This window comes from Stegostoma tigrinum, chromosome 1 (assembly GCF_030684315.1).
Source record: "Stegostoma tigrinum isolate sSteTig4 chromosome 1, sSteTig4.hap1, whole genome shotgun sequence".
NCBI classification, from domain to species: Eukaryota; Metazoa; Chordata; class Chondrichthyes; order Orectolobiformes; family Stegostomatidae; genus Stegostoma; species Stegostoma tigrinum.
In genome coordinates, this window is record NC_081354.1 from 96,893,315 (window position 1) to 96,919,889 (window position 26,575).

The 26,575-nt window shown below is 43.7% G+C and overlaps 1 protein-coding gene across 3 annotated transcripts in view; it reads right to left on the reverse strand.

Moving 5' to 3' along the window:
* Window positions 1-21,842, reverse strand: part of rell1 (RELT like 1) — a 64,913-nt gene extending 43,071 nt beyond the window's left edge. Inside the window, exon 1 of one of the 3 annotated variants that reach the window (XM_059647112.1) lies at window positions 21,712-21,842. In XM_059647112.1, the coding sequence (XP_059503095.1) occupies window positions 21,712-21,715 (4 nt within the window). In that variant the 5' untranslated portion in view covers window positions 21,716-21,842. The other 2 variants (XM_059647114.1, XM_059647113.1) reach the window with 2 other exon arrangements.
* Window positions 21,843-26,575: the final 4,733 nt, after the last annotated feature.

Genomic DNA, 26,575 nt, shown 5'->3' on the forward strand with positions numbered 1-26,575 from the left:
TCTGTAATTAGTGGCCACAAATAATCATTTACCATTTGCTACACTCACAAATGCAGTACAATTTTTGGGTTTTTCAGCAGTGACTTGGCATCATTGAGCCTTTGATCTAATGCATATCTTTTGTGTCTGCAATGGATATGATCTGGATGAGCAACGTGGCTCTTTTTAATTTCAGGGAACATTTTAAAGAGCCATTAAAATATTGTGTGTATCACAAAGAAAGAACAGTGAGTGGTGGAAGAATAAACATTTCTCAGAAACAGCATGTGTTTCATTCATTCTGAGAAATGCTCCAGCTTTGGCTCAATTGGCAGCACTCTGTACTGTATTTCATTTCCTTGACTGGATTCATATCCTGTAATGAGATTCTTAATCTCAGCAGCCATGGAAGCACGTGTACAAAGTTGCTTTTTCAACTCCTATTGTAGACATCTGACTTGAAAGCACCAAGATGCTGCATTTCAAATGACTTAAACCAAGGTACCAAAAATGGTGACCACAAGAGAGATTACTGGCACTATTCGAAGAAGCAAATGTGAAGTTCTCCCCAGTATCATGGTCAATATTTATCCCTTAAATAGAACAAAAGAACAAAGCAAACTACAGCACAGGAACAGGCCCTTCAGCCCTCCAACTCTGCGCTGATCCAGATCCTCTATCTAAACCTGTTGCTTATTTTCCAAGGATCTGTATCCCTCGGCTCCCTGCCCCTTCATGTATCTGTCTAAATACATCGTAAATGTGTGCCCGTCACAACCACCTCCACTGGCAATGCATTCCAGGCACGCACCACCCTCTGTGTAAAGAAATTTCCACGCATATCTCCCTTAAACTCTTTCCCCCCTCATCTTGAAGTCATGACCCCTAGTAACTCAGAACCCACTCTGGGGGGGAAAAAGCTTCTTGCTATCTACCCTGTCTATACCTCTCACGATTTTGTAGACCTCAATCAGGTCCCCCCTCAACCTCTGTCTTTCTAATGTAAATAATCCTAATCTACTCAATCTCTCTTCATAGCTAGCGCCCTCCATACCAAACAACACTCTGGTGAACCTCCTCGGCACCCTCTTCAAAGCATCCACATCCTTTTGGTAATGTGGCAACCAGAACTGTATGCAGATTCCAAACGTGGTCGAACCGAAGTCCCATACAGCTGTAACATGACCTGCCAACTCTTGTACTCAATACCCTGTCCGATGAATGAGAGCATGCCATATGCCTTCTTGACCACTCTATCCACCTGCGTTACCACCTCAGGGTACAATGGACCTGAACACCCAGATCTCTCTGTGTAGCAATTTTTCCCCAGAGCTTTTCCATTTACCATACAGTTTGCTCTTGAATCGCATCTTCCAAAATGCATCACCTCACATTTGCCTGGACTGAACTCCATCAGCCATTTCTCCACCCAACTCTCCAAACTATCTACATTCTGCTGCATTCTCTGACAGTCCACTTCACTATCTGCTGCTCCACCAATCTTAGTGTCACCTGCAAACTTGCTAACCAGACCATCTGTACCTTCCTCCAGATCATTGATGTATATCACAAACAACAGTGCTCCCAACACGGATCCCTGTGGAACACCACTGGTCACAGTTCTGCATTTGGAGAAGCTCCCTTCCAATACAACTCTCTGTCTCCTGTAGCCCAGCCAGCACCCTGGACCCCATGCAACTTCACTTTCTCCATCAGCCTACCACGGGGAACCTTGTCAAATGCCTCATTGAAGTCCATGTATATGACATCTACAGCTCTTCCCTCATCTATCAACTTTGTCACTTCCTCAAAGGATTCTATCAAGTTGGCAAGACGTGACCTTCCCTGCACAACACCATGCTGTCTATCACTGATAAGCCCATTTTCTTCCAAACATAAATAGATCCTATCCCTCAGTATCTTCTCCAGCAGCTTCCCCACCACTGACGTCAGGCTCATCAGCCTATAATCTCCTGGATTATCCTTACTACCCTTCTTAAACAAGGAGACAATATTAGCAATTTCCCAGTCCTCCAGGACCTCACCCGTGCCCAAGGATGCTGCAAAGATTTCAGTTAAGGCCCCAGCCAGTTCCTCTCTCACTTACCTCAGTAACCTGGGATAGATCCCATCCAGACCTGGGGACTTGTCAACCCTAATGCCTTTGAGAGTATCCAACACTCCCCGCGCCCCCCATCCCCCTCCTTATGCTGACGTGACCTACAGTAATCAAACATCGATCCCTAACCTCAACATCTGTCATGTCACTCTCCTCGGTGAATACTGACGCGAACTGCTCATTAAGAATCTCACTCATTTTCTGACTCCTCACATAACTTCCCTCCTTTGTCCTTGAGTGGGCAAGCCCTTTCTCTAGTTACCCTTTTGCGCCTTATGTATGAATAAAATGCTTTGGGATTTTCCTTAACCCTGTTTGCTAAAGATATCTTGTAGTCCCTTTTAGCCCTCTTAATTCCTCGTTTCAGATTGGTCCTACTTTCGTGATACTCTACCGAAGCTTCATCTGTTTCCAGTCGCCTAGACCTTATGTATGCTTCCTTTTTCCTCTTTGCTAGTCTCACCATTTCACCTGTCATCATAGTTCCCAAATCTTGCCCTTTCTATCCCTCATTTTCACAGGGACAGGTCTCTCCTGCACGCTAATCAACCTCTCTTTAAAAGCCTCCCACATATCAAATGTGGATTTACCCTCAAACTGCTGATCCCACTCCACATTCCCCAGCTCCTGTCAAATTTTGCAGCAGTTAGCCTTCCCCAAATTCAGCACTCTTACCTTTGTCCTTTAGTATTCTAAAAGTTACGGAATTATGATCACTATTTCCAAAGTAATCCCCTACTGAAACTTCAACCACCTGGCTGGGCTCATTTCCCAACACCAGATCCAGTACGGCCCCTTCCCAAGTTGAACTATTTACATATGTGTTATAAAATCCTCCTGGATGCTCCTTACAAATTCAGCTCCATCTAAACCCCTAACACTAAGTGAATCCTAGTCAATGTTGGGAAATTTGAAATCTCCCATCACCACCACCCTGTTGTTCCTACATCTTTCCAGAATGTGTGCGCCTCTATCTCACACTCGCTGTTGGGAGGCCTGCAGTATAGCCCCAACATTGTTACCGCACCCTTCCCTTTTCAGAGGTCTGCCCAAGTTGCCTCACTGCTCAAGTCCTCCACAGAGCCCTCCTTCAGCACAGCTGTGATATCCTCTTTGACCTGTAATGCAACTTCTCCACCCCTTTTACCTCCCTCTCTATCCCACCTGAAGCATCCATATCCTGCGATTTGAGTTGCCAACCTTGACCTTCCCTCAACCAGTAACAGCAATAACATCATACTCCCAGATAGTGATCCAAGTCCTAAGTTCATCTGGACCTACCTACTACACTTCTCACATTAAAACAGATGCACCTCAGACCACCTGTCCCTCTGCGGTCATCATCTGCTCTCTGCCTACTCTTCCCTTTAGTCACACTGACTTCATTATCTAGTTCCTTACAGGCTTTAGTTGCTACCTCCTTACTGTCCACTAACCTCCTCATTTGGTTCCCATCCCCCTGCCACATTAGTTTAAATGCTCCCCAACAACATTAGCAAAAACACCCCTTACGACAATGGATCTAATCCTGCCCAGGTGTGGACCAGCCGATTTGTAATAGTCCCACCTCCCCAAGAACCAGTCCCAATGTCCCAAAAATCCAAACCCCTCCCTCCTGCACCATCTCTCAAGCCACTCATTTATCCTGCCTATTCTTTCATTTCTGCTCTGACTTGCACGTGGCACTGGTAGCAATCCTGAGATTACTACCTGTGAGGTCCTACTTTTTAAAACTTGGCTCTTAATTCCCTAAATTCTGCATATAGGACATCATCCTGGTTTTTAAACTATCATTGGTGCCTATATGCACCCCAACAGCTAGGTGTTCACCCTCCCCTTCAGAATGTCCTGCAGTCAATCTGAGACATCCCTAACCCGTGCACCTGGGAGGCAACAGACCATTCGGGAGTCTCGTTTTTGACCACAGAACCACCCATCTACTCCCCTTACAATCAAATCCCCTATGACTATAGCCCTTCCACTCTTTTTCCTACCCTTCTGTACAGCAGAGCCAGCCACGGTGCCATGAACCTCGCTACTGCTGCCTTCCTCTGGTGACCCATCTTCCCCCAACAGTATCCAAAACAGTATACCCGTTTTGGAGGGAGATGACTGTAGGGGACACCCGCACTACCTTCCTGCTTTTTTTCCCTGCCTTTTGGACAGCCATTCCCTTTCTTCCTCAGCGACCCTAATCTGCGGTGTGACCAATTTGCTGAACGTGCTATCCAAGACATCCTCAGTATTGCGGATGCTACGAAGTGAGTCCATCCACCGCTCCAGAGCCACCATACGGTCGAACAAGGGCTGCAGTTGGACACACTTCTTGCATGTGCAGGCATCAGGGTCATCAGTCACGTCCCTGAGCTCCTACATTGAGCAAGAGGAGCATTACACGGGTCTGGAATCTCCTGCCATTTTTACTTCTAAGCTTAACTTAGTCCTACTATAATATCAAACACTAGGTAAATGAAGTGGAAAAAAAAATTGTACCAAATCACTCTACTTACGAGCACACGATAAAACAAAAAGGAAAACACTTACCTTATCAAAGCAGCAGAGTCTTTTTTTTGGTCGGAGGAGGGTGGTCAGTGGGATACACTACACATGTAATAAATGGAGTATCTGAATACTACGTTAACAATTTTTGTAGGTGCTTGCTTTGCACAAATTAGCTAATTCCTTACATGCGCACCACCCAAAAATCAGTTCACTCACTTCCCAGAGCACAATTCAACCACTCCCACTTAGCTCCGTTGCCGAATTGAAGAAGAACTTAACTCTCGGCAGGCCCCTTGTCCTCGCCCTCGCTGCTACAATAAATGGAGCATCACTAAAAACAGCGTACCTGAATACTACATTACCAATTTTTGTAGGTGCTTGCTTTGCACAAATTAGCTAATTCATATTTTTAACAATACAAGAATGACTGCACTGCACAAGTATTAAGTGACTGAAAAATCAGTCAGTCCACCAACATTGCTGTATAACTTCCTGGCTTGTGATCTTTCCCAGTCTTCAATTTAAATTTAGTTTTCCTTAAAATTAGTATAATTAATTAAATTAGTTATATCTACTGTTTTGTGAAGAGAAAAGCTATTTGTCAATTATGAAACAAAATATAAAATTTTATGTGGCATAAACTATGAAAATCATGAATTAGGCAGAAGGGACCAAATTTAGAAACATCTGACAGTGAATGCTCATGTTTATGAATGTGATCTCATACAGGGTGTAATTATAAAGATGCATGAACATATCCCCTACTTACAAATGGCAATTTTATATTGTTCTGTATTATGTTCCAATTTGCATTTGTACTCAATAATGGAAAGCTTTGCCAACCCAAGACTGCCGATATTTCCAGAAATTCCTGGAAAAATACTCAACTGGACAGAAAGCAGAGTTAATGTTTCAAGTCCAGTAAGCTTTCTTCAGAACTGAAAACCCATTCTGAAGAATAAGTCTATTCTGGATCCAAGAGATTAACACTGCTTTCTCTCCGCAGATGCTGCTAGATCGTAGCTTTCTTTTAAAATAAAATCAAATTTCTGGTTTTGCTTTTGATTTCCAGCACCCACAGTTCTTCCAGTTTACTGCCTATATATACACACACTTGGGGAGGTGTATGATCTCTGCGATCCACAAAAATATGAAAAATTTCCTCTGCTTACATTTGGAGCAAGCAGGAGTGTAACATTGTAGTGCTTTAAAATTTTATTAACTGTTAAATGAAAGGGACGAGTTATCATTTGGGAAAACTAGTTTCATGTTTGATTAATGCTTAGAAAATTAGTTTTATCTCAAGTCTTGGTTTTATTCTGTGAATAAATAAGCAACTTCCAATCTGCAATCATACTTCTAACAATAGCTATTGGATGAAAAATTTCAAAATACATAATAACAATTTCCACAACTGAGAAAAATGTATCAAGTATCTTGATAAAATAAAGCACTTTTTTGTTTTGGAATATAGAACCTGCGTATTGCTGGAAAAGACGTTTCTTGCAAACACAAGTATGCATCATTGTAAGCCAGCCTGACAATCCCAAATTGGTTGTCAACATAATTCTTTGCACATTCAGAAATATTCATCAAATGTTGTCCAACTGCAGTATCACTATTGGACATAGGAGTTCTGCAAGCACAAGCTGGTTGGTTAAGCCATAACCCTACGTTATTTCTTGTGGTAATTCATTTACAAATAATGTGTTGATTAGCTGAGTGTGATGATCCAATAGGATGTTATTTCCAGATTTTAAGAGTAGCCAGAAAAACACGATAAGCATCCATGCTATATCCCATGCAATGTACTATAGTGACAGGAAAAATGCTAGTCCTCCGCCAGTCATTGTACACTTTGAACCTCTGATATCATGCAGTAAAAGGTTTGTATTACAAACAGCTGCCGCTAGCGAGGCTCTCCAATTTATTACATTTCCAGGCACCATACCGAAAATCAGCAAGGTAACACGTGAGACAGAATGAACCGATTGGTCTTATCACATTCAATTTTTAAAAAGTATCCCACTACCTTGTGGATACCTTTCTCCAAGACCACGTTTACATTGTACTCAGGCTTGAGTTAATAAGTGAGCTAATTAAGTTACAAATTGTGAGAAGAAATAATAATGCAACACACATTCACAGATTAGAAATAAAAGGTGAGTTAAAAAGGATGAAAGCTAAAAAACACATATGGGCCAGTCTCAGAGTTCAGTGAAGTTCGCATAACAGAATGTTGCAACCAGAATGATAATAGCACTGACTTTGATCAGTGAATTGTTGATTTCAAGGTGCTTGGCTTTGGGTCAGCTAAAAAGGTCTTTGTCATGCTCAACTGCAGCTATACTTGCTTTTCGCTTTCCAGGCAAAAAAAGCAACTTCCTTTCTTTTCACATGTAGAATATGGGTTTTCTCAGATTTAACCGAAGAGCACACAATTTCACCCACATGCACCCAAAGACAAGAGCTGGACTGGCTTTTAACCTCTGTTCTTGTGTATTCTTAAAAAAGGGGGGAAATCCAACTTGTCTCTCTACCAGAGCGCTCCCCTTCCACCTTTCATGTTCTAATCAGATAGTCACCGGATATTCTCATTCAGTTTGCAGTGCATTTCTTCCTTCTAAAGTCCATTCATTGAAGCTTCTTTGCCATCAGTCAGGTGTTACATTACAAGGTCTTTCTCGAGGTAGAGGATAATTCACACAGTCCTTCCTGGCAGACATAGAGGTACATTGCTCAGAATTCACATTCTCAGCCATTTTGACTGTACGCCCTCTTCTAAAAAAATGTCGTAATTAATAGTTCAATATAGGTGAGCTTGGGTCATGACATTTGGCTTACTTTGCATTCTTTTTCTCCCCCCAAAATCAGTGGTAAGTAGTAGTGAGAAGAGACCACAACAGTTACATGCAACAATAGCAAGCATAATGTTACAAACCACAAAGTATCACTGCGCACCAACAGGTCAAATCATCCAAAAAAAGTTTTAAGATGGTTAAATCATACTTTTGTGTTTATGCATTGAAATCACCGTGTAGTTACATATACTCCACTTCAATCTAAGTGTTTAGGATTATACAGCAAGTATGGCACAGAAACTGCTCATTTGTTATAAATGGTCTATGGTCTAGTTGAGGCTCTTCACATCACTTCTTATTTAAATCTTCATGGCTATCTGTAAGCTTTTCTCTCATGTTTGTCTACTTTCCCACTGAATACATATTTCCACTCCATTTCACATGGGGTTTGACATCTTCGCCACCCTTAGGCTCTCCCACCCAAGAGGGATCATCCTCCATGTTGACTCTAGCAAACCTTCCATTATTTTAAAGGTCACCTGTCAGCCTTATTTCTTCCCCCCACACCCTCCCCCCAAGAGAAGAATGAACCTAATCCCATCAATCCATTTCTAATATGTGTACCCATGCACTTCTGGTATCATCCATATTAAAGTTGTGATTGCGGAGATAATTTAAGTGTACACTACTTTTACTTTGAAGGAACAGTTTCAGGATGTATTATTATTTAAATAAATCATAACGTATAATATAACATCAATTTTGTTTAATAAGGAAGTTAAATAATTTGGATGAATTATTGAATGATATAGCAGGTTCAAAGCAGCAATGATGGCCTTTTTTTCTCGTGTATCTAATATGCTCATTTGATTATCTACTTATCAAAAAACAAACAGGCTATTCATTCCACCAGAAATCTCAAATTTAAACAGATTTTAAGTTTTACATGAAGTGGAATAAAATTCAAACATAAGTTTCTAGCCTATGATGAGCCAAAATGTATAAAGCTCATTCAGAAAAAGCACCAAACATAACAGAAGACCTTGTCAGGAACAAATAGTAGTGAAGTAAGCTGTTGAAGGAAGTACAAAAACCTCTAAACAACCTACCCAACTGATCCTTCAAGCGTAACGGGCAACATGCAGCAGAGTTGGCAGATTACAACTTGGAGTCACCAACCAATTCAGCACCAAGCTAGCAACCCGGAGTGAAATCAAATCACCCTTATTTCCAAAGGGCTGCCTCAGCAGCACGAAATAAACAAAAATCTAATGGTTTGGGCTGTTGAGCAGGTAATATGTTCTAGATAATAATACCTAGAAGTATAGCTCCCCAAAACAGTATACTACTTGTGAACATGACACAGAATACCTCAAGGTGCTAAGGCGTGTGAAGCATTCATGCAGTGATGCCTAACTTGCATAAAACCACAGTTAGAGAATCTTACAAAGAAACAAATCAGAAAAAGAAAATCATATTTTCACAGACTGCCAGTGTTCTACCATAAAACAGAACACATAAGAAGCTGAGGGATACTGGTGAGTGCTTACAGACACTTTTCTTTCGGTGAAACTTATTACATAATTAATCTTCTTTGCTCTTCACTAACCCAATTCTAGCATGGATCAAGTTGATAGGACCTCACTTTAGCATGCAGTTGTCATTATATGAACTGATGCTACAGACGAAGAGGAGTACAATGAGAAAAGACTGACCATCGTGCCTTGAGATCTTGATGCTATAAATGCAAACATGTCATAACCTACCATTTTTCTTTACAACTGGTAATGGACTTATGATTCACATAACTTTGTTTTTATTTCTGTTGTGCACTCTGATAAATTGCTAGTTATACAATTTACCGCCAACTATAATTAAAGTTTGAAGCTGAAATAACATCAGACAGAGATTGGAACTCATGAAAATAATTAGCAACTGGACTTGAAAAATCCTCCATCCTGGCTCTGTTTTAGCTTCTAACTGCGCTGTTGGTCTGTTATGTAAACATTCGGCAAGACAATAACAAATACCAACGATTTTGATCAGAAATTCAAGCATTAAAGCAGACATTAAAGCGCCTGTAAAGATTGTGTCTTTTTATTTTTATGTATTTTAGATCATGGACTGAAATGGGAAAAAGACTGTTTTAAAGAATCAAGGATTGCTGCACTTTTTACAATCAAGTAAGCTGACACTCATTGTTTACACAAGTGCTTGTTCAATCAGTAGATCTAGGCCACAGAGGAGCTGAAACCAAGGGGTGTACATGAAGGAGATAGTAGGAACTGCAGATGCTGAGAATCCGAGATAACAAGGTGTACAGCTGGATGAACATCTCCCCGTGTCTGCTTGGGTTTCCTCCCACAATCCAAAAAGATGTGCAGGTTAGGTAGACTGGCCATGCTAAATTGCCCGTAGTGTTCACGGGTGTGAGGGTTATAGGGGGACGGGTCTACGTGGGATACTTCAAGGGCGGTGTTGTTTCCCGAAGGGCCTGTTTCCACACTGCAGGGAATCTTAAAAAAAACCCACAGCTGGCGGAGCAGCATCAGAGGAGGAGGAAAGCTGACATTTCGGGCCCGTCATCAGAAATGGGAGAGGGGAAGAGGGTTCTGAAATAAGTAGGGAGAGAGGGGGAGGCAGATCGAAGATGGGTAGAGGAGAAGATAGGTGGAGAGGAGACAGAAGTTAAAGAAGCGGGGGCGGAGCCAGTAAAGGTGAGTGTCGGTGGGGAAGTAGGGAGGAGATAGGTCAGCCCAGGGAGGAAAGACAAGTCATGGGGAGGGGGGGGGGGGGGGAGGAGGAGAGAAATGAGATTAGCAGGTAGGAAATGGGGGTGCGGCTTGAGGTGGGAGGAGGGGATAGGTGAGAGAAAGATCAGGTTAGGGAGGTAGAGACGAGCTGGGTTGGTTTTGGGATACAGTAGGGGGGAGGGGAGATTTTGAAACTTGTGAAATCCACATTGACACCATTGGGCTGCAGGGTTCCCAAGCGGAATATGAGTTGCTGTTTCTGCAACCTTCGGGTGGCATTGATGTGGCATTGCATGAGGCCCAGGATGGACATGTCATCTGAGGAATGGGAGGGGGAGTTGAAATGGTTCATGACTGGGAGGTGCAGTTGTTTATTGCAAACAAGCATAGTTGCAGCTTTGGCCAGCAATCAACTGATGGATAAGTGACCAGCTATTGATGACAAAGGCTTTTGGCCCTGCAACAAGTACGTGATTGTGGGGTAGTTGACTGGACTATAGCCGTAAACGAGATAGGGAGAAGTCAACAGATCTCCAAACTAAAAAAAAAAACTCCCTTTTCGCACTGCAGAGAGAATCATTTGAAGCAAGCCAGTTGCACAAGCTGTGGCTCTTAAACAATAAACCAGAAATTTTAAAAGTGTGCACCAGCCACCAATTACCCCCTTCAAGCAAGTGGCTGGAGGAGGAGGAGAAGAATCACAGAGCAGCGTGTCTTGACAAGCTAAGAAGGACCAGCACATCAAACCCGATGAACAGGAACCGTTAAACTGCTAGCCCCGTCTTTCACTCCATCCATAAAACCCTTTTCTTTTTGCTGTGTATGTGTATGTCTCTGCATGTGAGTTTGCTCGCTGAGCTGGAAGGTTAGTTTTCAGACGTTTTGTCACCATTCTAGCTGACATCATCAGTGAGCCTCCGCTGAAGCACCGGTGTTATGTCCCACTTTCTACTTATCTGTTTAGGTTTCCTTGGGTTGGTGATGTCATTTCCTGTTCTTTTTCTCAGAGGATGGTAGATTGATTTGGAGCCCATCTACCATCCTCTGAGAAAAAGAACAGGAAATGACATCACTAACACAGGAAATGACATCACCAACACAAGGAAACCTAAACAGATAAATAGAAAGCGGGGCATAACACCAGCACTTCGTCGGAGGCTCACTGATGATGCTACCTAGAATGGTGACGCAACGTCTGAAAACTAACCTTCCAACTCAGCGAGCAAACTCACATCCAAAAACTCAACCTGAGCAACAAATCTTCTCAAAACTCATTATGTGATTGTCTGCATATATGAGGAAAGGGGAGTCTATAAGAGTTTAAATTTAATTAGCAGAGCTATATGTCGATGGATTATAATTATTCATTTCCAGTTAGTTAGAATCTGTTTATTAATATTCATTTGTAGAAGTCATCCTGAAGTATTAATAACCTGGTCCATGCTTTTCATTAACCTGGGTCTAAAAGATAGGTAACCTGGGGAATTCTGCATGCTTTCTGAATCTTTAATTTTTGTGATGACTCCAGGAATAGCTGGGCTTGACTTCCAGTGCATGACCCTAACGATACGCGTCAGTGCACTGGTGTTATTTGCATTACAGCCTGCCTTGGAGCTATTATTCTAACCACAGAGCCAAATTTAAAAGAAAAAAACCCAACAGCAAACATGTCAGAAAAGTACACGTTAAATGCTGTATCTTTTAATTATCTTTGAAACAGTTTTTAAAATCATGAATTTAACTTTAAAGGAATAATTACTGGCAAAGAACCAACTATGCTGTATTTTCAATACCTTATACACCCAGAAGCAGGGAACAACTTGAGAATTTTCTTGGTCAAATTCTATGATCCAATTAAATCAGCACAAAGCTAAAATCGTTCCCCGGAAGCCATATATTTACAAATACATTTTTGTATAAAGAGAAAAGCTTTAAATACCATTACATAAATACTAAATTGAGGTTTGCATTTGAGCAACTTATCATTTCAGCTATCATTATAGTATTCTATTCTTCTACACTAGCGACAATTCTTTTATCAGCTATTACAAAGCAAAAACAGATAAGGGAAGGTCGTGCCTCACAAACCTTACTGAGTTCTTTGAGAAGGTGACCAAACAGGTAGATGAGAGTAAACCGGGTGATGTGGTGTATATGGATTTCAGCAAGGCGTTCGATAAGGTTCCCCACAATAGGCTATTGTACAAAATGCGGAGGAATGGAATTGTGGGAGATATAACAGTTTGGATCAGAAATTGGCTTGCTGAAAGAAGACAGAGGGTGGTAGTTGATGGGAAATGTTCATCCTGGAGACCAGTTACAAGTGGTGTACCGCAAGGGTCGGTGTTGGGTCCACTGCTGTTTGTCATTTTTATAAATGACCTGGATGAGGGCGTAGAAGGATGGGTTAGTAAATTTGCAGACAACACCAAGGTCGGTGGAGTTGTGGATAGTGACGAAGGATGCTGTAGGTTGCAGAGAGACATAGATAAGCTGCAGAGCTGGGCTGAGAGGTGGCAAATGGAGTTTAATGCAGACAAGTGTGAGGTGATGCACTTTGGTAGGAGTAACTGGAATGCAAAGTACTGGGCTAATGGTAAGATTCTTAGCAGTGTAGATGAGCAGAGAGATCTCGGTGTCCATGTACACAGATCCTTGAAAGTTGTCACCCAGGTTGACAGGGTTGTTAAGACGGCATACAGTGTTTTAGCTTTTATTAATAGAGGGATCGAGTTCCGGAACCAAGAGGTTATGGTGAAGCTGTACAAAACTCTGGTGAGGCCGCACTTGGAGTATTGTGTACAGTTCTGGTCACCGCATTATAAGGATGTGGAAGCTTTGGCAAGGGTGCAGCGGAGATTTACTAGGATGTTGCCTGGTATGGAGGGAAGGTCTTACAAGGAAAGGCTGAGGGACTTGAGGCTGTTTTCATTAGAGAGAAGAAGGTTGAGAGGTGACTTAATTGAAACATATAAAGTAATCAGAGGGTTAGATAGGGTGGATAGGGAGAGCCTTTTTCCTAGGATGGTGACGGCGAGCATGAGGGGGCATAGCTTTAAATTGAGGGGTGAAAGATATAGGACAGATGTCAGAGGTAGTTTCTTTACTCAGAGAGTAGTAAGGGAATGGAACGCTTTGCCGGCAACGGTAGTAGATTCACCAACTTTAGGTACATTTAAGTCGTCATTGGTCAAGTATATGGACATACATGGAATAGTGTAGGTTAGATGGGCTTGAGATCAGTATGACAGGTCGGCACAACATAGAGGGCCGAAGGGCCTGTACTGTGCTGTAATGTTCTATGTCAACACAGTCAACACGGCTTTGTGAGGGGTAGGTCATGCCTTACAAACCTTATCGAGTTTTTTGAGGATGTGACGAGAAAAGTTGATGAGGGTCGAGCTGTGGATGTGGTGTATATGGACTTCAGTAAGGCATTTGATAAGGTTCCCCATGGTAGGCTCATTCAGAAGGTCAGGAGGAATGGGATACAGGGGAACTTAGCTGCTTGGATACAGAATTGGCTGGCCAACAGAAGACAGCGAGTGGTAGTAGAAGGAAAATATTCTGCCTGGAAGTCAGTGGTGAGTGGGGTTCCACAGGGCTCTGTCCTTGGGCCTCTACTGTTTGTAATTTTTATTAATGACTTGGATGAGGGGATTGAAGGATGGGTCAGCAAGTTTGCAGACGACACAAAGGTCGGAGGTGTCGTTGACAGTGTAGAGGGCTGTTGTAGGCTGCAGCGGGACATTGACAGGATGCAGAGATGGGCTGAGAGGTGGCAGATGGAGTTCAACCTGGATAAATGCGAGGTGATGCATTTTGGAAGGTCAAATTTGAAAGCTGAGTACAGGATTAAGGATAGGATTCTTGGCAGCGTGGAGGAACAGAGGGATCTTGGTGTGCAGATACATAGATCCCTTAAAATGGCCACCCAAGTGGACAGGGTTGTTAAGAAAGCATATGGTGTTTTGGCTTTCGTTAACAGGGGGATTGAGTTTAAGAGTCGTGAGATCTTGTTGCAGCTCTATAAAACTTTGGTTAGACCGCACTTGGAATACTGCGTCCAGTTCTGGGCGCCCTATTACAGGAAAGACGTGGATGCTTTGGAGAGGGTTCAGAGGAGGTTTACCAGGATGCTGCCTGGACTGGAGGGCTTATCTTATGAAGAGAGGTTGACTGAGCTCGGACTTTTTTCATTGGAGAAAAGGAGGAGGAGAGGGGACCTAATTGAGGTATACAAGATAATGAGAGGCATAGATAGAGTTGATAGCCAGAGACTATTTCCCAGGGCAGAAATGGCTAGCACGAGGGGTCATAGTTTTAAGCTGGTTGGTGGAAAGTATAGAGGGGATGTCAGAGGCAGGTTCTTTACGCAGAGAGTTGTGAGAGCATGGAATGCGTTGCCAGCAGCAGTTGTGGAAGCAAGGTCATTGGGGTCATTTAAGAGACTGCTGGACATGTATATGGTCACAGAAATTTGAGGGTGCATACATGAGGATCAATGGTCGGCACAACATTGTGGGCTGAAGGGCCTGTTCTGTGCTGTACTGTTCTATGTTCTAAAATGGTCAACTCAGGTAAATGAATGATACTATCTTCAGCCAACAAACTGGGATCCTCTGACTGCTTGCACTCATTTAAACATGTATCACAAACAAAGCAAGTTTGAAATTCTAAATGTGCGAGAAGGCACCATATTAATGTTCAAGTGTTAAAGAAAGGATTTCCATTTCACTTTGCACACATAAGCACAAAACAACCAAATGCATCATGTGCCTGAGTGATGAACACAGCATCCTTAAAATTTTCCATATTGTAAAACGTCAATGTATTCTACAAGCAATTACTAAGTATTTCTTATCCAGCTGTCTTCCTAACCATAAGGCCATAAGACATAAGAATGGAACTAAGGCCATTTGGCCCATTGATTCCACTCCGCCATTTAAATCATGGCTGATGAGCATTTCAACTCCACTTCCCTACACTCTCCCCATAGCCCTTGATTCCGTGAGACCAAGAATTTATCGATCTCTGCCTGGAAGACATTTAACGTCCCGGCCTCCACTGCATTCCGTGGCAATGAATTCCACAGGTCCACCACTCTCTGGCTGAAGAAATGTTTCCTCATTTCCGTTTTAAATTTACCCCCTCTAACTCTAAGGCTGTGCCCACGGGTCTTCATATCCCCGTCTAACAGAAACAACTTCCCAGCGTCCACCCTTTCTAAGCAATGCATTATCTTGTAAGTGTCTATTAGATCTCCCCCTCAACCTTCAAAACTCTATTGAATACAATCCCAGGATCCTTATCCGTTCATCGTATGTTATACCTACCATTGCAGGGATCATCCTTGTGAATGTCTGCTGGACACGCTCCAGTGCCAGTATGTCCTTCCTGAACTGTGGGGTCCAAAATTGGACACAGTATTCTAAATGGGGCCTAACTAGAGCTTTATAAAGTCTCAGAAGCACATTACTGCTTTTATATTACCTCTTGAGATAAACGACAACATTACATTCGCTTTCTTAATCACGGAATCTACCTGCAAGTTAACCTTCAGAGAATCCTGGACCAACACCCCCAGATCCCTTTGTACTTCAGCTTTACAAATTTTCTCACCATTTAGAAAATAGTCCATGCCTGTATTCTTTTCACCAAAGTGCAAAACCTCGCACTTGCTCACGTTGAATTTCATCAGCCATTTCCTGGACCACTCTCCCAAACTGTCTAAAATCTTTCTGCAGCCTCCCCACCTCGTCAGTACTACTTGCCCGTCCAATTATCTTCGTATCATTGGCAAACTTCGCCAGAATGCCTCCAGTCCCTTCATCCAGAACTAGCACCCACTGTCTCCTAAATTTCCCCTGCTGACAAAGACACTTACATATGGCTACGATTTCAGTGATAGAAGTACCAATTTAGTCAAACTACTCTGATTTTGAGATCAAAATCAAATTGTGCCTTTAACAGTTTTGAATTGGTGTTCTGAAATTTGAAAATATTCTGGGGAATGCATCCCCTTCAAGGAAGAGGGAGCAGTAGTATGACTATGTGCTCTTTGCATTTTTTCTTAAACAAGAAACATACCATTTACACTAGAAAACCAATTGTTATGGACCAAACCAAACCCCAACCCCCAAAATACACATTCAGAACATCACCCTTCACCAACCTAGAACATAGAACATAGAACAGTACAGCACAGAACAGGCCCTTCAGCCCACGATGTTGTGCCGACCATTGATCCTCATGTATGCACCCTCAAATTTCTGTGACCGTATGCATGTCCAGCAGTCTCTTAAATGACCCCAATGACCTTGCTTCCACAACTGCTGCTGGCAACGCATTCCGTGCACTCTCAACTCTCTGTGTAAAGAACCCGCCTCTGACATCCCCTCTATACTTTCCTCCAACCAGCTTAAAACTATGACCCCTTGTGCTAGCCATTTCTGCCCTGGGAAATAGTCTCTGGCTATCAACTCTATCTATGCCTCTCATTATCTTGTATACCTCAATTAGGGCCCCTCTCCTCCTCCTTTTCTCCAATGAAAAAAGTCCGAGCTCAGTCAACCTCTCTTCATAAGATAAGCCCTCCAGTCCAGGCAGCATCCTGGTAAACCTCCTCTGAACCCTCTCCAAAGCATCCACATCTTTCCTATAATACGGCGACCAGAACTGGACGCAGTATTCCAAGTGCGGTCTAACCAAAGTTTTATAGAGCTGCAACAAGATCTCACGACTCTTAAACTCAATCCCCCTGTTAACGAAAGCCAAAACACCATATGCTTTCTTAACAACCCTGTCCACTTGGGTGGCCATTTTAAGGGATCTATGTATCTGCACACCAAGATCCCTCTGTTCCTCCACACTGCCAAGAATCCTATCCTTAATCCTGTACCCAGCTTTCAAATTCGACCTTCCAAAATGCATCACCTCGCATTTATCCAGGTTGAACTCCATCTGCCACCTGTCAGCCCATCTCTGCATCCTGTCAATGTCCCGCTGCAGCCTACAACAGCCCTCTATACTGTCAATGACACCTCCAACCTTTGTGTCGTCTGCAAACTTGCTACTACCACTCGCTGCCTTCTGTTGGCCAGCCAATTCTGTATCCAGGCAGCTAAGTTCCCCTGTATCCCATTCCTCCTGACCTTCTGAATGAACCTACCATGGGGAACCTTATCAAATGCCTTACTGAAGTCCATATACACCACATCCACAGCTCGACCCTCATCAACTTTTCTAGTCACATCCTCAAAGAACTCGATAAGGTTTGTGAGGCATGACCTGCCCCTCACAAAGCCGTGTTGACTGCATTTGATCAAGCCATGCTCTTCCAGATGATCATAAATCCTATCCCTCAGAATCCTTTCTAACACCTTGCAGACGACAGACGTGAGACTTACTGGTCTGTAACTGCCGGGGATTTCCCTATTTCCTTTCTTGAAGGGAGGAATTACATTTGCCTCTCTCCAGTCCTCAGGTACGACTCCAGTGGAGAGCGAGGATGCAAAGATCCTCGCAAATGGCGAAACAATTGCATTTCTCGCTTCCCAAAGCAGCCGAGGACAAGTCTGGTCCGGGCCTGGCAACTTGTCGATCTTAATGTTTGACAAAATTTTCAGCACATCAGCTTCCTCTATGTCTATCCATTCCAGCATGCACACCTGCTCTTCAAAGGTTTCATTCACTACAAAGTTCATTTCTTTCGTAAAGACAGAAGCAAAAAAAAAACTCATTTAGGGCTTCCCCTCCCTCCTCAGACTCCACACACAAGTTCCCTATGCTATCCCTGATCGGCCCTAATCTTTCTTTGACCATTCTCTTATTCCTCACATAAGTGTAAAATGCCTTCGTGTTTTCCCTAATTCGTTCTGCCAAGCCTTTCTCGTGGCCCCTCCTGGCTCTCCTCAGACCATTTTTGAGCTCCTTCCTTGCCCGCGTGTAATCCTCTCTCGCTGAACTTGACCCTAGCTTCCTCCACCTTATGTAAGCTACCTTCTTCCTTTTCACAAGAAGCTCCACCGCTCTAGTCATCCAAGGTTCCTTTATGTTACCCCTTCTTGCCTGTCTCAGAGGGACATATTTACTCATCACTTGCAACAACTGTTCCTTAAACAGTCTCCACATGTCTATAGTGCCCTTACCATGGAACAATTGCTCCCAGTCCATGCTTCCTAACTCATGTCTAATCGCGTCATAGTTTCCTCTTCCCCAATTAAATATCCTCCCATTTTGCCTAATCCTCTCCATAGCTATGTAGAATGTGAGGCAGTTATGGTCACTATCACCAAAATGCTCTCCCACCACAAGATCTGATACCTGCCCCGGCTTGTTTCCGAGCACCAAGTCTAGAATGGCCTCTCCCCTCGTCGGCCTGTCAACGTACCGAGTTAGGAAACCCTCCTGAACACGCCTTACAAAAACAGCTCCATTCAAATCTTCTGCTCGAAGGAGGTTCCAATCAATATTAGGAAAGTTAAAGTCACCCATTACAACAACCCTACTGCGTGCACACTTTTCCAAAATCTGTCGACCTATGCTTTCTTCAATCTCCCTGCTGCTATTGGGGGGCCTGTAGTAAACCCCTAACGAGGTGACTACTCCCTTGCTGTTCCTAATTTCCACCCATACTGACTCAGTAGGCAGATCTTCCTCGACAATGGAAGCTTCTGTAGCTGTGATACCCTCTCTGATTAGTAGTGCTACACCTCTTTTTATTTTCAGAGGTGTGTAAAGGATTGCATTCCAGATGAAATTCAATTGGTCAAAATATCAGGTTTTAAGCAAAAGTTTATTCTTACATGTCAGAAAATAAAGAAAAAAAAAACCCAGAATAATTTAACTCACTTGGAAAACTTAATTTAATAACAGATTATTTAACGACTAAACAATAACTGTTCCAATACAATAACATCCCATAAACACATGCTTGGCAAAAGTAAGTTCAGATAAATAGATTGTCTCACTTGCAGTTCTCCAGTCCAGGAGGAATAATAGCAAGTGAAACCTCAGGAGCAGGGAGCAATGTACTGCAGCTTCGAAACCCAGCTTCAAGACCCCAACAGCTGCTACTGAAAAACTAAAGCTACAAATCCTGAGTCTGCTGAGCTTGACCCCATCTGTTCAGATTGTTTCTATTGTAACAACCTGTGAGGAGGAAAAACTCCGAAGCCCTCACAAGCTGTTTACTTTATGGGCTTTGAAGTAGACTACACATCACTGCAGATCTCACCCTTTCTTCATTTAAAAAAAGGACAAAATACATCTCTTAAAGCCATAGTATTGTCACATAATGTGCTATCAAACACATGTCATGATTGTTTTACTTGCCTGGGACTAGGTATTTACACAAAATCCTCACTTAAAGTCACCACAATCTCACCCTGGCTCCAGCCTTGCCTCTGCCACAGACTTCAGCTCCTCACCTAACTTTGATTCCTGGCAGTGCCTTGCCTTGTGCCTCACTTTCTCTTCCAACCAAGGTCTTGCTTCTCATCCTCTGTTCTTATGTTAGGCTTTAATGTTTTCAGGCTTGCTTGCTCCCTTCCCAAACTCTCACTTTTACTAGACGGAGCAAAACTATCAAAGGTAGGGTCCAAATTGGTCTGGGAGTCCAATTTCTGCCTGCACCAATTCCTGCCATTAAATGGAAACCAGTGAACTTAACAGAACTGAGCAAATTTTTTTATACTGTATCTCTTTTATATTTAGCGTTTTGCATGTTATTTCAGCAAGGACAACAGTACTGTACAAGTACAGTATAGCTATCAACTTTTATTTTCTTTCTGGTAGAAAACATCTGAAGGAACTCAACCTTAGTATGCAATAACATGGCTTCCCATCAGAATAATTTTCAGCTATTTAACCTATAGTTGTGTTTCTAGGTAATGCAACCATAACTTTAAGCATGGACTAAGTGTTGTTACATATGAAAAATGACAGATACCTGACTGTTATTTGCATATTGCTGATTCAGTTGGAGCAATTCACATTTTAAATTATAGAACGCAATCAAAAGACAAAGTGGCAAATCAAAAACAGTATAAAAAGCACAATGCAAACTAAAACTCCTTTGGTTTGCATTCATGCAAATTATTACGCATTGAACTGAGTGAAAAAAGTAGAATCAGGTTAAGTTATATGCACTGACTGAACAGCAAAAATCTTGATTCAGCCATTTATTTAATTTGTCATGATGACTATCCATTTTAAAATTTACAGATTCAATGGTATGGACACTAAATCTTCAAGGAAGTACAAATGTTGGCGGTGTGTCATCTAATCATACAGTTAAAGATCATTACAACCAAACTTGATAAGATGCCATTTATCAGATATCCAGTTCCAAGCAATGACTAATTTGTCATAACCATAGTGGCTTTTTAAATCTCTCCAAGCAGAAAATCAATCTAAACATCTCTATTATCTCTCCGCCTCAAAAGATTACTCAGCAGCTGACTCCTACTGGCGTCCCTCGGTAAAACAGATCATTCTGCATCATTAATTGTTAAGCAGTTAAATATTTCCTCCAAAAGCACACATAAGGATCCATGATTACAAACAGCAACTTTTATTTACAACTATCATTACCCAGACTGCACAGCTAATACATTTCTAAACTATTAAATATAATCATGAATTTAAAAAAAAGTTTAGGCCTAATGCATCATACTTTTGGTAATAAACCATAGGTAGATGGCAGACATTACACTTTATTAACTTGTGGAAACTTGTAAAATATCCAAAGTTAAAAACTGTGATTTTCGCCTTCCGGTTTGCGAGGTTTTTTGGATAGTAAAGTTTATTTTAGAAACTTCCAATTTGTTCCACACTGCTGACTTAGCCCGCAGCCTAGCGAGGTCAAATAAAAGTTCTACACGAATTTTCCGACAAATATATCCATTCCTGCAATACTCTCCTAACAGGATATAATGAACATTGTTGCTTTCATTCCCCCACTGCTACAGATCAGAAGACTAACCCAAAAGCGGGTGCTAGTAGAATTAAGGTTTCGGGTCTAGTTTTGAGTGGTCACTGGACGCGAAATGTTAACTCGTGTTTCTCTACCACTGCTGCCACTTTGGCGAGTTTCTCCGGCAAATTTGTTCCAAACCAGAAACGTGATCACAAACTGAGTTAAGAATTCACAAAATACTGTACTTTTACTTTGCGGATGCTGGATAAAAGGTCTGGAGTAATAACAAACGTTGCGGCAGATTCCAAGCAAACCATTTGGCAAAGCGACGGTGTTGATCAGAAAGTGGGAGGTGTCCTCTCCCCTCCCTCACCGTTAAAGAGCCACGCTCCGAGGGATCGCCACCACCGGGTTAAACGCAGCGTGAGCAGAGATCACACCGTGGGAAGATAAACATTCGCTACTCCCTCCCCGCCAGGTCCCGAGTGCACCGGAGCCGCGGGCACCACCCCTCTCCTGACGGTAATCCACTTAAAGTGGCCAGCAGACTAGAAAGCAGGTGTGGTGTACTATAACTCAGACCCCCTGTTGCTCGCCGGAAACAGTGACCCACTCCCTTCCCCACCCCTCACTCACCCATCTCCGCGCGCGCGCGCGCACTCCCCTCTTTACAAACTCCAACGGATCCCGCTCGCGCCTCTGGCCATGGGAGAGCAGCCGGGAAGTGAGGATCCAGCAGAGGCGGGGTTATAACCCTAACTCCTCCTGCAACCCAGCAGCAACTTGTCTTTGTAATATCTGCAGGTCCTTTCAGAAGACTCCAAGGCACTCAACACGAACTTCATCCAGCGAGATTCAACACGACTGAAGTACATACCTAGGCCAAGTATCCAGACGGCTTAGCTTTTAAAGAGCACCCTGAAAGGTGCAAGAGTGATTTAGGGTGGGAATTCCAGGGTTTAGGTACTCTTGACAGCTGAAGTCAAGACCACAAACCCAACTGTAACTGGAGCATGCGTAAGAAGCCAGAATTGGAGGAGCTAATGTGGATACCCTGGAGGGTTGTAGAGCTAGAAGTATGTTGCAGGCGTAGGTTGGATGCGGCAAATGCAAGGCTTCGAAAATAGTGCTGAGAACTTTAAAATCGAAACCTGAAATCAAACGTGGAGGTCAGTACGTACACCGGGTAATTAGGGAATAAGACTTATGTTAGGACAGAGAATTTGGAATGATTTCAAGTTTAAGGAGGGTAGAATGGATACGCCCAGTTGGAACAGTTAAGTCTGGGCTCTGAATGAGAGTCTGCAGCAGGTGAATTGAAACAGGCACATCGGACAATATTATAGAAGTGGAACTAGAACTGGCAAGAATATCCAGGTAATCGTAGGCTAAAATATGATAGCAAGATTGCAAACAGAATGGGCGGTAGAAAGAGACAGGTAGAAAGAGACCCCACACCCGAGCACCAAACCATCATCTCCAACACCATTCATGACCTCATCACCTCAGGGGACCTCCCACCCACAGCCTCCAACCTCATTGTTCCCCAACCCCGCACGGCCCGTTTCTATCTCCTTCCCAAAATCCACAAACCTGCCTGCCCTGGTCGACCCATCGTCTCAGCCTGCTCCTGCCCCACCGAACTCATCTCCACCTATCTGGACTCCATTTTCTCCCCTTTGGTCCAGGAACTCCCCACCTATGTCCGTGACACCACCCACGCCCTCCACCTCCTCCAGGACTTCCAATTCCCTGGCCCCCAACACCTCATATTCACCATGGACGTCCAGTCCCTGTACACCTGCATTCCGCATGGAGATGGCCTCAAGGCCCTCCGCTTCTTCCTGTCCCGCAGGCCCGACCAGGCCCCCTCCACCGACACTCTCATCCGCCTAGCTGAACTCGTCCTCACACTCAACAACTCTTTTGACTCCTCCCACTTCCTACAGACTAAGGGGGTGGCCATGGGCACCCGCATGGGCCCCAGCTATGCCTGCCTCTTTGTAGGTTACGTGGAACAGTCCATCTTCCGCACCTACACAGGCCCCAAACCCCACCTCTTCCTCCGGTACATTGATGACTGTATCGGCGCCGCCTCTTGCTCCCCAGAGGAGCTCGAACAGTTCATCCACTTCACCAACACCTTCCACCCCAACCTTCAGTTCACCTGGGCCATCTCCAGCACATCCCTCACCTTCCTGGACCTCTCAGTCTCCATCTCAGGCAACCAGCTTGTAACTGATGTCCATTTCAAGCCCACCGACTCCCACAGCTACCTAGAATACACCTCCTCCCACCCACCCTCCTGCAAAAATTCCATCCCCTATTCCCAATTCCTCCGCCTCCGCCGCATCTGCTCCCACGATAAGACATTCCACTCCCGCACATCCCAGATGTCCAAGTTCTTTAAGGACCGCAACTTCCCCCCCACGGTGATTGAGAACGCCCTTGACCGCGTCTCCCGCATTTCCCGCGACACATCCCTCACACCCCGCCCCCGCCACAACCGCCCCAAGAGGATGCCCCTCGTTCTCACACACCACCCTACCAACCTCCGGATACAACGCATTATCCTCCGACACTTCCGCCATTTACAATCCGACCCCACCACCCAAGACATTTTTCCATCCCCACCCCTGTCTGCTTTCCGGAGAGACCACTCTCTCCGTGACTCCCTTGTTCGCTCCACACTGCCCTCCAACCCCACCACACCCGGCACCTTCCCCTGCAACCGCAGGAAATGCTACACTTGTCCCCACACCTCCTCCCTCACCCCCATCCCAGGCCCCAAGATGACATTCCACATTAAGCAGAGGTTCACCTGCACATCTGCCAATGTGGTATACTGCATCCACTGTACCCGGTGCGGCTTTCTCTACATTGGGGAAACCAAGCGGAGGCTTGGGGACCGCTTTGCAGAACACCTCCGCTCAGTTCGCAACAAACAACTGCACCTCCCAGTCGCAAACCATTTCCACTCCCCCTCCCATTCTCTTGATGACATGTCCATCATGGGCCTCCTGCACTGCCACAGTGATGCCACCCGAAGGTTGCAGGAACAGCAACTCATATTCCGCCTGGGAACCCTGCAGCCATATGGTATCAATGTGGACTTCACCAGTTTCAAAATCTCCCCTTCCCCCACTGCATCCCTAAACCAGCCCAGCTCTTCCCCCCCCCACCCACTGCATCCCAAAACCAGTCCAACCTGTCTCTGCCTCCCTAACCGGTTCTTCCTCTCACCCATCCCTTCCTCCCACCCCAAGCCGCACCCCCAGCTACCTACTAACCTCATCCCACCTCCTTGACCTGTCCGTCTTCCCTGGACTGACCTATCCCCTCCCTACCTCCCCACCTACACCCTCTCCACCTATCTTCTTTACTCTCCATCTTCGGTCCGCCTCCCCCTCTCTCCCTATTTATTCCAGTTCCCTCCCCCCATCCCCCTCTCTGATGAAGGGTCTAGGCCCGAAACGTCAGCTTTTGTGCTCCTGAGATGCTGCTTGGCCTGCTGTGTTCATCCAGCCTCACATTTTATTATCTTGGAATCTCCAGCATCTGCAGTTCCCATTATCTCAGAAAGAGACAGCTATTAGGCAAAGGGATGGAGTCAGCATTTCAGACACAATTTGTGCTAAGACAACAGCTTTCATAGTATTTAGTTGGAATGAGTTTATTTTGTTTGTCATTTTTTACTTTATAAAGCCTGTGTGAAGTAGCTTGTGATATTTAATTATTTAGCTGTATTTATATAACATCTCTGTTGAACTTTCTGCATAAGCAGTGCAGGATATCGCACAAACAAGCATTCATGTGAAAACTGATATTGTTGACAGATAATGCCATCGAGGATAAGATGTAACTGAGAGGTAAGAGTAGGAAAAGGTTAGACACCACAGTTGCGGGAGCAGAAAGAAAAGTCTTCTCAATGATAATCTACCTGCAACTGAATGGGTAAGCATGGAACGAGGTGAATGCAGAACCACCCAGCTAAATAGAAGTGGAAAGGTTTTGGAGTAGGTTGGTACATTCAACCGTGTCAAAAGTTGTAGACAGACTGACTCTCAATCACTATGACAGGTAGACAGTGTGCTGAAGGTGATGTTTGGCATGCTTGCCTTCATTGGTCAGAGGATTGAGGAGTACAGGAGTTGGAATGTCACGTTACAGGTGTACAAGACACATCACATTTGGAGTACTGTGTACAGCTCTGGTCACCCTGCTAAAGGATGAATATTATTGAACTGGAAAGGGTGCATAGCAGATATATAAGCATGTTACTGAGACTGAACAATTTGAATTATAAGGAGAGGCTGGATAGGCTAGGATTTTTTTCCCCTGGAGCATCGCAGGCTGAGGTGGTGACCTCATCAAGGTTTATAGTATAATAAAAGTATTTTCCCCAGAGAATGGGGTCCAAAACTAGAGTGTGTAAGTTTAAGGTGAGAGAATAAAGATTAAATGGGACTTGAGGGGCAATATTTTCTGAGGGTGGTGTGGACTTGGAATGAACTGCCAGAGGAAGTGGTGGGTACAGTTACACCATTTAAAAGACATTTGGACAGGTACAAGGATAGGAAAGGTTTAGAGAGATATGGACCAAACACAAACAAATGGAACTAGTTCAGTGTATACCTCTGACTCTTAACATGTCATTTCTGACATTAAAGATCCTATGACCTCAGAACTTCCCAATCTCTTCCCCCAAAGCACTTGTAATTCTTCAGCACTTAGAATATCCTGCAATCTTCTGATCTACTGACAGCCTTTCTAATCTCTGGAAGACCATTCCATTCTCTCCCATCTCATCCCAAGACCTCCAATCTCACTCTTCCTCCTGACATTCTACTGTGAATGCACGCATGGTGCCAATAGCTCAACAGCCCGTTTATGAATAAGGATCAAAATCAAAAAGCATCCTGCAATTGAAAATATCAGGAATTGTTAGATATCCAATCTTTTGAGTTTCCTGACCTCATGCCACAACACCCCACACTCCTCCTTCCTCCCTGCCTCCAAATTAATAGCCAGAGTGTTCTTCTATTTTTATCTAGTTTCCTTTTAAATGTGGCTGCACTGCCTTCCCAAACCACTCAAATTTGTTCCACAGCAACGAGTTCATCAATCCTGCTTTCTATCTGAAGAGGTTTCTCACAAAATGATTTATTGGTGACTATTTTATTATGTTTTAAGTTTGCTAGAACCATACCTAGAACACTAGGTAGATGAAGGGTAAACTTGAGTAGGCAATACTTTATCTTAGAACTCTCAGCTCTGCAGTTGATTTTAAAATTACTTCCTCCAAGCTCCTGCCTCTGAGTCACCTGAACTGCTCTCAAAGTGATAGGACACACCCAATAACATACATAACACAAAAGAGATAAAAATCCTCTCTCTTCATTTAGTAAAATCTTGGAAACAGGCTCTATCATTTTTCAATGTAGAAAACTAGCATGCCCATCCATCATGGCACTGTGAAAGCGTTGTGTACCATCTGCCA